The sequence below is a fragment of the Meleagris gallopavo genome, chromosome 1 (genome assembly GCF_905368555.1).
Source record: "Meleagris gallopavo chromosome 1, MGAL_WU_HG_1.1, whole genome shotgun sequence".
NCBI lineage: Eukaryota > Metazoa > Chordata > Aves > Galliformes > Phasianidae > Meleagris > Meleagris gallopavo.
The window spans coordinates 79,541,138-79,555,285 of record NC_139404.1 but is presented as its reverse complement, the minus strand read 5'-3'; the positions used below and the strand labels follow the sequence as shown (position 1 = coordinate 79,555,285).

Genomic DNA, 14,148 nt, shown 5'->3' with positions numbered 1-14,148 from the left:
GGGGTCCTCACTGTGAAGACATGTATACCAGCCTTCTTCGCTTTCAGAACAATCCGTAGATTTCATTGCCGTCTTCAAGCTGATTATATTTACCCTCCAGGTACTGTCTGCATTGTATTTTAATAATCTGCCCACCTGTTATTATTTTCTCTCCCAAATCTGTCGCTCTTCGGCAGTGCTGTAATTTAACTCCAGCTGAAGGCTGCCTGGGTTTGGATGACAACGTTTTCTCTAATAGTACATACCAAAGACAAATCCAAGCTCATCAAATGATAAACAATCACAACCAACTTTCAATCTCCAAGATTTATGTTGATCACAATACAGAGGAAAAAAATAAAGCAAAATAATGAAACAAGTTTGGTGGTCACAGCCCCAGCGTACACAAAAATCGGTTCCCAGTCACAACGTGAAGGGAGGATCAGGTGAGGAGTAGGGCATTGAGGCAGGTGTGCGCATGAGATGGGCAGGCTGCAGCACTACTTGATCAAGGAGGAGCATCAGAGTCAGGGAGCCCCAGCACATACAGTTCAGAAGGCTTTCAGCCACTGCATCGATAAAACGTCCATGCTGGCCTCCTAGCTCACTACTATGTGCTTTTCTTTACACCCATGTGCTACCATTGTTCAGTAATCACTGAATAGCTGGTACAGAGAGCCAGAAATGAATAAGCAATAAGCTGCAGGGAGAAGGGAGGAGATATTTAATCATGGTCCAGCCTCTTCAACAGTGTAGTTGTCTTGAGGTGAAAGACCAAAGTCAGCCCTATGCCCTACAAAAAGAACCCCCAAAACATCTCATCTAATCTAGGGAAAAATACTTCTTCCATAGCAAGCTTTATGGATGACCAGCATAAAAGAGCTAGGGTTTCTTTAGAAAAATGAAGAGAACTCTAAAACATGCCTACTACAAAACACCAAAGCTTTGTCATCCTGGAAATGCACATTAAAGCTCGCTGTTCTGTGCAGGCTAATATTTCCTTGGCCAGCATCTCTTTCAACCGTGCCACATGACATTCTACATATCCAGCCATACCAATCAAGACCTGCAGCAGCTCTCCCCTGAGAGCAAAACAGAGGGGAAAAAAACAATATAATATTGTACTAAAGTAATTCTGATTTGGCCTGGGGACATATTATGATGAGGCTTCACTTGATGGCATGTACCTAGACATTTCCATTTCCTCATTGTCACTTCCTCTCAGATAAGCCCACCTGTACTGTTTGCACGGCTGTCAAGACCATCTGAAGTGTTGAGAGATGAACAGCTACTCACACAATCGCACCGTGACACAACTCTCATGCAACAGAACAACCCCACAACACAACCCTCCTCCCACCACCACAGCCTGCCAGCAAGCCAGCTCTCGCCATTGTCCTGTAAGGCCTTGTGGGTCTGGGATCATTCTATGATCATATAACCACAGAATGGCCTAGATTGAAATAGACCTGAAAGATCGTCCATTCCACCCTGGAAAAGCGGTTTATAATTTTGTGGGGTGCTAGGATCCTTTGCCCTTTAGACAGCCACCTGGTTGTCTCATAGAAATGTGGTGACCATGGCTGATAAGCAAGATGCTTTACACTAGTCCTCAATTCCACTCAATTGCATGTCCTGAAGATAGCCAAAACCAAATTGCACCAGAAGATACTCTCTGTGCAGAGATGGAGCCTCCTCAGCCCCTTAAGCTTGCTGCAAGTCACCAAACATCACCGCAACTCTACTTGAGAGAAAGATCTTTTTGTTTTCTCAGGCTACCAGATCTCAAAATTTGGATGCCTGAGTCAGCATTCCAGTACAGACCCTGAATTTCTGCTTTCTGCAATTGGCGGCAGTGTGTTCAATCACTAGATTGCACTATTCTATGTAGTCACTGGTTCTTGGTTTTTCTTCTCAGAAATGCCAAGAAATTTTTGAGGACAAAAGCTTCTAAGGTTTTGTCGGTGCTGTTACCTCCCTGGAAAGACATGACACAGCCCTTCAGTGGTAACTTCTGAGGTGCCAGCAGCTGTCAGCCCCTTGCAGAGAAGGAGAATGAAACAGCTCAAAGAAACTTGCTATTATTCTGTCAGGTATAATGTCTGTGTCAATGCTGAAGCATCCCAGAGCAGTGCAGCTCTTCCATCAGCCCCGTTAGAAGCTCACTTTATTATATATCTTGTTAGTGCTAGGCTGAATTCATTTTGAGGCCTCTTAATTACAGCGCAGTCTGCTTCAGAAATAAAACCTGCAACAATGTTTGTAAACAGTCCCACAGCAGAGAATTAAACAGGGCAAGCTAAAAACCAACACTGGAGGCAGATCTTCAGCCCTAAAGGTCTCCAATTTACATCAGGCTGGTACCGCAGGGGCACCTCAGTGGAGTCACTCTGTGTTAGGATGATGGGGATGGGGGAGCAACCTCCTCAGGTAGGAGCAGGGACAGTGCTCAACACGCTGCTGCTTTGTCCATGGCCTCAGGACACCGCTGCACAAACCAGCAGTAGGTTCATGGGGTGTCATGTGGGTCAGGGAGAGAAAGGAGCAGGAGAAAAGATGAGGTATGAGGTGAGGAATTTATGTGTGTTATAGATAGATTCACACAAGCGGTTGTGAACTTGGTAAATGCATTATGTTTCAGAGATTAATGAGGTGAGATTCTTGCAGTAGGAACCTATTCTAGGCAGAGAAAAAAAAAAAACAAAAAAAAAAAAAAAACACCTTTGCAAGCCCTCTGGCAAATATGCAGGCATCATGGGGGTGTATGTGTATAGAGGCGATTGACTGTACACAAGGAGCAGCCCCAGCTGCAGACAGACACACTTATGGGGTAGGGAGATACATTTTTACTCAGTACCAAATGTTCCTCCCCAGATTTTACCAAAGGGACCTGAAGCCCCAGGCCCCCACAGAGCTTGAGAGCAGGCAGTTTTAACAGTTTCAGGTAAAATGTTACTGGAAAGTGCAACCCTTGCAATGCATTTGCAACTGAACGCCACAAAAAGTACAGGTGCTCTTTGTTTCTTTATATAAAAAGATGCAGTGGGGCCTCAGGCAGTCCCTGGCTGTGCAGAATAATTTCAGGGGATGTTCAGATGGGGTAACAGGGAAAGATTCGTCACCAGAGGGCAATGGGCATGGAACAGGCTGCCCAGGGCACTGGGCACCCCCGAGATGCCCGACTTCAAGGAGTGTTTGGACACCACTCTCAGAGATAGCATTTGGATTTTCTTTGGTGGTGCATGGAGCCAGAAGCTGGACTCAGTGATCCTTACGGGTCCCTTCCAACTCGGGGTATTCTATAATTTCATGATTTGCTTCTGTCTGCGTCTCTCCTCCAACATTTCCCTGCCTGTATATAAGCGCCACAAACAATGACATTCTTACTGTGATCACTCACAAGCCTGACTAAAAATTGCATCTATTAGAAGCTTTTATTGGTATTCCACCTACATTTCTCTCCCTGATCTTTATCACATCACTCCCAGTTACTCACCTCCTGCTACCCTTCTGAGCAGCTCTTCCTGAAGTTCACACCCTTCAAATTACAGCAAGACAGCTAGGTTTCCCCTTTTAATCATCAATTACCTATGATAAACATACTTACCCGCTTTAATCTTCCCTCGTACCTCAGCTCCCTCCAGCATCCTCATCACTGTTACTCTTTGAACTCCTTCTGACTTGCCTGCCTCTGTGACAGCGAGGCTGGAGTTGAGCAGGGGGGTTTGGGTGGGATCTGATCAAAGCTGCAGGCTAATTTTGTCATTAGTAAGATTAGGTGTCTGTGGCAGGAAACGCGTGTTGGTTCATTCATGTGTTTGTTTGCCTGCATGTCTCACTGCTGGTGACACGGCTGTCCTCAAGCCGCCTGCAGATTCCTGCTCCTACTATCATTTGTTCGTTTTATTTAACCAGGGGATTAAAAGCTTTTGGGACGGTAATTACAGCGATTGTTTGAGTGCCGGCTCTGAAGCCTGAGAGCATGCCAGACATCCTTCAGCTCCATGTGGCACATCCTTTGGCATGGGAAGTGCCACAGGGCTGGGTCCCTGGAGGTGTTCAAGGCCAGATTGGATGGGGCCCTGGGCAGCCTGGTCTAGTATTAAATGTGGAGGTTGGTAGCCCTGCCTGTGGCAGGGAGGTTGGAGATACATGATCCTTGAGGTCCCTTCCAACCCTGGCCATTCTGTGATTCTGTGATTCTGTGGGTCAGACCTGCTCCTACAGCCCCATGCCTTGTGCCCAGAACCCAGGCCAGGAAATGTCTTGCAGGCAAATATCACCTGTCACAGTCTTCTTGGGCAAACATGCAAGAACATCATATATTGCCAGTATGTTAGCTTCCAAGAACAAGTTTCTATAAAATGGAGCTAACGATTTTTGCCTGGTTTGAGACACAGAGCTGAAAAGTCCTCCACATAAGGAGCAGGCAGTATTAATAATGTATTTGAATTCTCTGCAATACCTTTCTCATAGCTAAGAACATATGTGAACCTGTGCAAGTTTAATCGTCTCTCATCTCCGTGCCTTGGGGCCTTCAGGCTAATTTTTAACTTTGAAAGTCTTCCCCTCCACTTGTTTTGGTTTCTGTTGTTCCTAGAGAGCAGTCTGAATTCCACCATACCACCTAAACAGTAGCTAAAGAAAAATTGTCTCAGCCACAGAGGAGAGATCTAGGTTAATTATGTTGATAACTTAACCCCCAGGCTAATCTCTAGCCCATTAAGGTGAGCAGATGGTCAGCTCGTGGCAGGGAAGAGAGGGACAGAGAAGCAACTCCCATTCACCCCATGGAGGATCAGGCAGGACCCTAACACTGGGCATCCCCAGCCGGCTCCTTTCACCACAAACAGCTTTTCTTTGCACCTACAGATGACAAAGCAATCCAGAAAAGTAAGCACGGAGCCACTAGACTCTGCTTTTATTCTTCTCTGATTCAAGTAATCAGTGCACTGATGCCAACTGAGAACCGAGAGGGGTAGGAATGGGAGGCACTTAAAAATGGGTCTTGCAGGCTGGCCAAAATGGGCTGGTTAAACAATAATCATTGATGCCACATCAGAATCACAGAATGGCTTGGGTTGGAAGAGCCCTTAAAGCCCAGTTAGTTCCAACCCCTTGCTGTGGGCAGGAGGCAGGACTGCAACCCACTAGATCAGGCTGCTCACATCTTCATCCAACCAGGCCTTGAGCACCTCCAGAGATGGAAATCTTCTAAAGATTTGAATAGAATGGATTTAGATGGGACGTTAAGAAGACATTCTTCACTATGAGGGTGGTAAGTTCACTAGAACAGGTTGCCTAGAGAAGTTGCGGAATGCAGCTATGTCACAAAGTGATAGGGACTCTCCAAACTACCCATTTTAGGCACCATTTCTTAGGGCAAAGCTGCCCCATCTTGGCTTAATCCTCCATCTGTACCGAGTGATTTCCCAAACACTGGTACTTGGCACACCAGCCACTAGTACACCAAAGATATGCACAGAGAATATTCAGCCTTGTAGAGAAGCAGGAATCAGGAGTATCAAACTGAACCTTATTTTTAAGGGCACCTTTCAAAATTAATGGTCATGTTGCAATGCTGCCTTGTGACATTCAAGATCTCACTGTGAACCCATCATAGGATCAAACCACAGCATAGGTTTTGAGTCTCTATGCTGAGACTAACATACATTGCAACCGTACATTCAAGAATGATATCTGAAGGAGACAGGACCAGATGTTGCACCTTAGAGCCATTTTACCTATTTAAAGGACAGGATGAGCAGCCTTCCCTTAAACATGCTGTAGGTGAGACGCACTCTGGAAAAAGCAGGGGTTAGAATAAGACGGTATCGTCAAAGCCATGGATACATTCACCTAGTGCAGTGCAAGCAGAAGCAAGCCCTGAAGCTTTAAGCTGATAAGGCTGCATAGCTGTGGTTAGTGTGCTGAGATGCAGGATGCACTAGCTCACACTAAGTGCTGCACTGAAGCAGTCTCACAGCTGGCTTGTATCCACTGGCTCAAAGGGAAGGTCAAGGGAGCTTGCTTCTACCTGCAGCACATGATGCAGTCACAGCTCACGTCACCTGCCTTTAAGGCCATAAATGCTCTCCTTCTTTCCTTTTATCCTTCCTGTTCCTTTTCTGTAGTGCAAGTTCTTCCAGGAGGTGGCAATGGATGACACTGAATGACAACTATTGCCACTAACACACAGATGCACGGAGAGGGATAATTCCCAAAAGAAGCAAGTGCACAGTGGCAAAGACCCCTCATTCTCTGGTTCAAATTTCAATGTTAATGAAACACTTCTTAAAATAATGCCTATACATCCCTAAATTATCTTCAAAGTGGCACTGTCAAACACCAGCATTCCCTCCGCCAAAACTGGCACTACCATCAGTGCTAGAATAGGAGAAAAATTCTAACAGTATGCATGTTGCAGTGACAACATGGATGCTGGAAGCAGATGGTATGTGGGAAGGAAGCAATTTGTCTCCTTCCTCAAAATATTTAGTTTTGCAAAAAGGCATAAGAAAGATCAATTTTTCCTTTACTTCCAGGGAGTCAGTCTGATAACAAACAATGGTAGGCCCTGATTCTTCCATGCATACCAGCATCCAGCATCTTTTTGGGGAGCAGAGACCAGAGGAGAAACAAGTGGCTGTGCTCACTGGTCCTGACAACTCGGTGCCTTCTCCTCTACACCTTACCAAACAGGGGAGGAAGATGCCAAGTCATAAGCAGAAATCCCGCTCCACAACAGCAGGATGCCCAATGCTGGGATGCTGCAGCATCTTGCAGAGGAGCAGGAAGAAAGCAGGTTTCAGCAAAGCCTTCCTCTTCCCAGCAACTTGAAGGAGGAGCCCCACTTTGGCTTCAGTCCAGCCCTGCCCAGTGATAATTTCTAATCCAGCATCCGAGGGATTACAGCACATTAGAGGAGACAGATGGCAACGCAAAGGCAGAGAAGTCTTACTGCTTGGCTATAGTCTGTGCTTCCCGAGGTTACGTGTCACCCAGGGCTGGCTTTGCTCTTGCAAGAGAGGGATTTTCAATTTTATGAGTTTGCAGTGGTCTGGGGCTTGGGTAAAAATTTATTCATGTATGTGTTGGTGGGGTTTTTTTTGTTGTTGTTGTTTGTTTTTTTTTATCTGCTTTTTAAAAAAATTATTATTATTAATTATTAAGACAGGCCTAGAAATATTAGGTCTAAGCTTCCTAATTTTTATCAAGGACACTGTCCGTGAGTTAATGAAACAGAGATGTCACAAGGAGTAAAACTGAGGGCTAAGCCAGAACACTGTAAGAACCACTGAAAATTCAACTCTCTGGTTTATGTAAACACTTACTTAAACCATTTGCCTGAAAATTTTAGGCTTTTCCAGAAAGCCAATGCAATTTTCCATAAAGATGGAGAAACTTCATGGTACAGCTTTCCGGAAGCCCCCAAGCAAAGCCTGAGAGACAGCTTCCTGATATTTCTCACATTAAGAAGAAGCAGAGAAAAACTAGGCTACAAAGATAAACCCTACTCCAGAAGATTTCAGGTGTTCCTGGATAATAACACAATCAGCAGTAGCACTGCAGCAAGCTTCACAAACCAGCAATGGATCTGTGAAGAGCACAGAAATGTAATAGAAGGAACATCTCCACTTCCAACGGCAGCACATTTTTCTTTCTCTGAGACACCTCAAAAACAAAGTAAACTGAACAAACATGAGTCACAGCACTTGGCTCCCTCCAGGCTGTGCAGACCTTGACAAAGCCCTTCCCTTTCCTACCCCATAGTTTCACCTGCTGCTAGACAAGGACGTCCCCTTTCTGAGACATATTTGAGACCTACAGATGAGCATGCGTTTTGATAGATCCAGAGTGGTGAAGAACAAGTGGCACCTTCTCATTTTGCAGTGGCACGACCAGAGCTCCCCTTTTTGCCTGCCCTGTGACACTGTTAGTCACATCCAGTTCTGGGATGGCACAGGCTTTCTGCACAACTCCAAGCATTCGAAAACTGAACATGTATCCATGACCTCGATTTAAATAAATAAATGAAGAAAATAAATTAGTAAATAAATAAACTTTACAGAGCCCACACATTACCCCCACTCCCCCTTCAAAAAAACCACAGCAACCAACCAACCAAAAAAACACCCAAAGTTCAGTGGACCAAACCCACAGTGGTGAATTGTATCTCCATCTTCTGCTTCAGTGGAACATGCTGCAGGCATTGTGTACAACAGAGGCATTGTTGCACACCAGTTACTCTTTCTCTGGGAGCTGTGGAGGCTGTGGGAATAATGAGGTAATTATTCCTATTATTTCCAGCAATGGTGGGAAAGAGGCTGCTTTTGTCCTTGATGGCACCAGCTCTGTCTGTGTTATCCCGCAGCAGAAATGTTGCGGAGGCTCCCAGGATATTTCTATGGGGGTAGTGCCTGGTTGTGCACGTGGATGCCTGGTTGTATCCTCCAGGATGTCTCCTTCTGAGGATAAACCCCTTTAGTGCAAGGAGTCACCACCTCAGCTTGACACAGCTGTGTGAAGGTAAGGGATGTGGTCAGGCACTTCTTTTTGCAGCCATTAGAGGCGTCCCAGCTCACAGAAGGTTCTTCCAAAGTCCCCTCCTTCTGCTGGACCCACCCACTCTCCACTACACACATCTCCTCTATTAGCATTTTCCTGGGTGTCTAGTAGAAGGTAGGATCCCCCTGGTTCCTCTCTTGAGGGATATCACAGCCAACAGAGAGCCCAGCACATCTCTGCTTCTCTCCAGACCCACATGGTGCCCTACTTGGGAGAGGATCGGCAGGCAGTGCAGACAGCAGATGGGAGGGAATTAAACCCTGATTGAGGAAGGACACTGGCCCCCCAGAACTGAGACTTATTCCTGGCAACACGAAGCTGAAAAGCACTTAGATATCAGTGGTCCCGGTTAATTCACCATTGGGTATTATCCAAGCTTGTTACAAGATTGATGTTCACTGTGGTGCAGCACTTGGCTTGGATAGAGACACAGAATCTAGTAGCCAGAAGTTGTTTCTTTTCCTCGCTTGATCATTTTGCTGATCCCTTGGCTTGAGTGTAATGATCAGATTAGAAGGTTTTTTTGTTGTTATTTGGTTTGGGCTTCTCAGTCTCTATAAACTAGATTCACACTTCCACGGGCCGCTTGTCACCACCGCCAGGAGCACTAATTGAAGTCAGCGAGAACCTGTGTGATCTGTTGCTGCTTGGAAGTTATCGGAAGAGCCACAGGCAGCAGTGAGATGAGCACAATGGCACCGGTTATCACAGGGCTACGCACAAGGCTTTCATTCACAGAGGTGGTGCCTGCGCCTTGCCAGAGCTATTTCAGCTGGGAAACAAAAAGCCAGTTTTTCCCCCTTGTTTTCAGGCGGGTGTCACGCACATCAGAGTGACACAGGCAGTGGCATGCGACCGCAACACCCGTGCACTGTACCAGTGCCAGCTGGGAGCTGTGTGCAAACCCAACACAGCCCCTGCCACCTCTATCACACTGGGCTTAATAAAACAGCCTGGAGGTTTGTTTCTAAACCTAGATTACCGATAGATTTATTTATTTTTTTATTCCTGGGCTGCTGCAGTTGAGAACTAAATGAGGTGAACAAAAAGACTCAAGCGGGAGAGCAGCTGGGCCTGCCTTCCTGACCCTGCAGCTGACCAAGAGGCAGCCTGAAACGTGAGATCAAAGCACGTGCAAGAAAGGGTCAGGCTATGCATCATGTCCAGCTGAACTGAGGAAGCCCAAGAGGAAATCCCTCCTGGGATTCCAGCACCCAGGCTGGGAAATCCTTTCATCTCTAGTTGGTGCAGTTTTCCTTTAGCCTCATCTCTGGTTTCCAAGACACCTAGTGCAAATGACACAGTGAGATGAATTGGGGGTATTACTTATTCTAAAAACCTGCTCAGGATTTATACTGGCTGCTCATCTTCTTGCTGGATCCAAATCCAATACCCCTACTGTTGCCAACACTGAAACAAGAGGAAGGTTTTACTTAGCAAGAAGACAGGAAAAAGAAATCACAATAAATCATGTGCTACTGCTGAGCATCTCTGGGAGAGCTCTCACCTTCCCATAAGAACACAGAGGTTGGAAGGAAGAGAGAAATTCCAGACTAATTTTGCAGTGTTGGATATCGGCATAGAAGTAAAAGCCCTTTTTTCCCATGTAGCAGCAGCTGCTGCACAGAGGGGCTGGCGAGGACCCACACCAGAGCCAGAGACAGGATCTCAGCTTACACCCCAAAGAAGAAAAGAGTATCTCTCATTGCCATCGGGCTGCCCCAGGGATTAGCCTGCAGTCGGTGACCTGACCTGTAGCTGGTACTACAACACACAATAACATTCTTCTTTGTTGTCTTTTACAAACTCAGAGAGAGATCTTAAACTTTCCACTTCCCACCCTATCCCTGAAATAACTGAGAAATCCCCAGGAAGCAGCAACGAAGCCTGGCACATTATGTCCTGCTTGCTTGGGCTTTCCTCTACCTAATAATCAAACTGAAACCACATTTGAGTTGAATGTTTTAATGAAACCTGGCAAATGCAGTATTTTGGAAACTCCTTTCAAACAGGGCTGAAATGGGCTATTGAGCTCCAAAGGTGAAGCAGACCATGTCTTTTCAATACAATGGGGCTAAAAATGGATCCTGCAAGGGCACGCTTTACTGACAGAACCAAGAAGAAACTGAGAGCCTCAAATCCTTTTAAAAACACATGGCTTTGCTAAACAGCCCTTTTGATTATAAACAGACAGTTGTCAGAGCCCAGGCACCATAACTTGGTTGCAGCACAGGCATGAGAGCCAGAGATGAAGGCAAAGAGCAGAAACTATTTCAGGTGACATGACCCCACACCCATCAAATAGGATTGCAAGACAAAATCCGATTGGCTGAGGTGCTGAAAATAGTGTTGTACTCTTGCCCTCTTAGCTGGTAAATAGCTTTCAGTTCCCAAAAGTGCTGAGGTGCAGTTCGTTGGTGGAAACAGCTTGCACAAAAGTGAGATGGGGGTGGAATCTGGGCGCTGGGTGAAATGCTGCTACTGCGTATTTGGGTGAAAGGGACACCTTGAACGGAGCCATTAGGCAGAAAAAGGAAACTCAAGACATAAGTTCAAAGTTGCAAAGCAATTAGAAGCTTTGTCTGTGATGTTTTACATAGTTACGTCTCAAATGCACAAAACATGCTTGGTTAACATGGAATTAAGAGACATAGAAGGCAGCATGGGACAGAATCTACTAGGACACAGAGTCTGGCGCTTCATATAATCCCTTTCACAGACAGATCAAGACTCCGCTTAAGGGCTGCATGGGTGTTTTGCTTCTGTTACTATGCTTGGAAGCCTATTCCCTAACTTCTCTGACCTAATGGCTTGAAATTTCACTTTAATTCCCAGACTAGATTATTACAATTGAGCCTGTCCTTCCGCCATCACCTTCCCTTAGTATTATTAAAAAGCCCTCACTCCATCACACTGCTCACTTGCTGATATATTCACAGAGCACTCTCACACTTCCTGGCCTTTTTACTCAAGTGAAATGAACTAAGTTCACCAACCTGCTGGCACAGGACAAGCTTCCCATTGCCCTGATGGGCAATTGGTTCAGCACAGGTGCACTCCTTAGCAAGATCAGCTCCAAGCATCTCCCTCTACCCAAAGGAGGAGACAATATTTTTGTTTCCATTTTCAGATTCCTATTTCTTATTTTAAAACTGAACTTTCTCCCTTCTTGCTTTGCCCACCAGGATGGAGCAATGTGTGGGGCTTCCTCCTCCCTTCTGCCACTGCTCTGCCCTGCACTCACAGGACACACTCGGTGCTCGCTCCCTCCTGCTCTGTTTCCATTAGCATGGGATGATGCAAGCAGACTTTTGCTGCAATTCACTGAGGAACGCTGCTGTCCAAACTGATGAAACAGCAGTTCAGCAGAGGATGCAGGAGGCACTTTAGAGAAGTGGCAGTGACACCAGACAAGCTTTCACCACATTTATCAAAGTGCCTGCAGATTCCATTTCAAGGCGGTAGCAACACTTATAAATAATAAGCAGAGCTCCTCTGCATCTAGAGCATTTTAATAAATAAAAATGCAAAGAAGCAGCCTAAACGGCACAGTCAGTTCTGTTTCTGCAATCTTTTTAGTCTTCCAAGAACCCATATCAATGATTTTCTCCTGTGCAATCCCTGAAAGCACAGCTCTTCCTGGGTGATGCCCCATTAGTACTAACATGATCTTTCACATATAGTGGCCATGCTACTACGCTACTATCTAGAAATGCAGAGCTCTACATCTGTGTGAGTGCACATACATACATATGCATGTGTGTATGAGATCTCACTTATCAGCTGCTTGCTCAAGTTTCTGGCACATGATAAAACCAGCCCAGCCTGCTGCAACTTTCTGCATGGTCCCCTCCTTCCAAACACCTCTGTATTGGAGGGTGGCATTTTGTTTGGGGACTTGCTACCTACTTCATTACTCAATTCTAAGTCCTCATGAAGGATAACCAAGCAAAGAACATGAAAATATTTCCTGACACTCAGTTCAGCCTGATGTCCTGCTCTGCAGCATCCCAGCTGCTCTGTCCATGAGCCAGTAGAATGCACAGAAGACAAAATCCTCAGTGGTCCAACACTGGAGAGCAATGTGATGCCCACTTACAGCATCAAAGCAACCCTTCCAATACCACCTTCCCCTATGCACTGTTAAAGTGCAAACTGACACTAGGACAGCATGCACACAACGCATGTACTTACAGAATCTTCGGTACATGCATGTTGCCCAAACGGCATCCCCCCAAAAGGACACACTGCCAAAGTACTTGTGTCTCCAGAAGTCTTACTGTGCTCTGACAGTGCATCCTGTGACCAGTTCAAGCAGAGCACTCCAGTATAAGCAGTGTATTTACCAAGCCCTGGCAAGTCTGGGATAGCAAAGTTGGAGTAGCTCCGTTCCTGTCCCACATTCTGCAGTGCCTTTCTGTTCATACTGAGCTTGAGTGACATGCACCACATGGCACAGTAAGTATGCCCTCTGCACTGCTGCGATTCACAGCCTAATTAACCCCCTGCAGAAGGAAAGCATTTTCCCTGCGGCTTGCTGCAAATTATCTCTGCAGCCTTGACTTGCCAAGCTGCAGCAGTGGCTGCTGCCACAGCATCTTCTGCAAAAGAGACAGGATGGTGCCGTGGGGATGGATGTGGCTTCTGCTGGAATAATGTTCTCTGCTGATGAACACTTGGAGGTGCCGATCCCCCTCCCACAAGGCAGGCAGCATGAGCCAGGAGCCAGCCCATGCAGATGCTGCCATAAATATAAATACATCTGCTGTGCTGGTGGGAGCCTGCTCCTCCGTCCTCGGCTGCTCAGATAAATGTATCTGAATCTAAAACAGGGGGCACACTGGCACTGAAACCACAGGACTGCTAGCAAAAGGGGGAAAAATAAATTAGATGCAAATGTGACAAAAATTAAAATAAAGAGGAAAAAAAGAAATAACTTGAGATCATTTATCCATGCAGCTGAAGAGTCTGTCCTTCTTGGGAAACATTTCCTGTCTTAGTGAATGTGTCCTGCTGAATTAATTGGAAATGCCAATGTAGGAATGCTCCCTTCCCAGGAAAGTGCAAATTCAGGGTCCTAAGAATGTAAACTGCAGCTGTTGGAGAAAATTTTGAAATGTTTCAAGAATCATATTTATGTCTGAATTAAGAGTTTTTTTATACAGTATTTAGAGCTCCTGTTGGTTTTTTTAGGATGATTTCTGCATTTCCTTTTACTTAATTATGAGTCATCCAGGTGATAACCATGTGCAGATTGGTTAATAAAACTGAAATGCGACAAGCTGAACTATCATCACAGCCTCACAGCTAAACACACCTAATCTGGAAATGTAACGCTGAAGGTTCTCACAGTAACATTATCTCAGCATTTTGCATACCCAACACCCAGCAAAATGGACTTTAAAAAAAAAACACAAAGAAATATTCATACCAAAAATACAATCTTCTCCAAGTGCAATAAAGACGAGATAACATTTCCTAAATGTCACAATTCAGAAACCTATTCATCTGAGACATTAACGTTAAGGTACCAGAAGTATCTGCATTTTTGTTCCCTGGATTCCCCACAACCTCTGTTATTAAAAAAGATAAAAGATTGAC

At 45.5% G+C, this 14,148-nt stretch overlaps 1 protein-coding gene across 3 annotated transcripts in view; it reads right to left on the bottom strand.

Moving 5' to 3' along the window:
• Positions 1 to 14,148, bottom strand: part of IGSF11 (immunoglobulin superfamily member 11) — an 89,028-nt gene that overhangs the window by 51,532 nt on the left and 23,348 nt on the right. Inside the window, exon 1 of one of the 3 annotated variants that reach the window (XM_019618735.3) lies at positions 3,587 to 3,695. The exons of the other annotated variants lie outside the window; for them this stretch is intronic. Within the exon in view, the coding sequence (XP_019474280.1) occupies positions 3,587 to 3,632 (46 nt within the window). The 5' untranslated portion in view covers positions 3,633 to 3,695. Of the gene's footprint in view, positions 1 to 3,586; positions 3,696 to 14,148 lie in introns of those variants that run through there. 3 annotated transcript variants of the gene reach the window in all.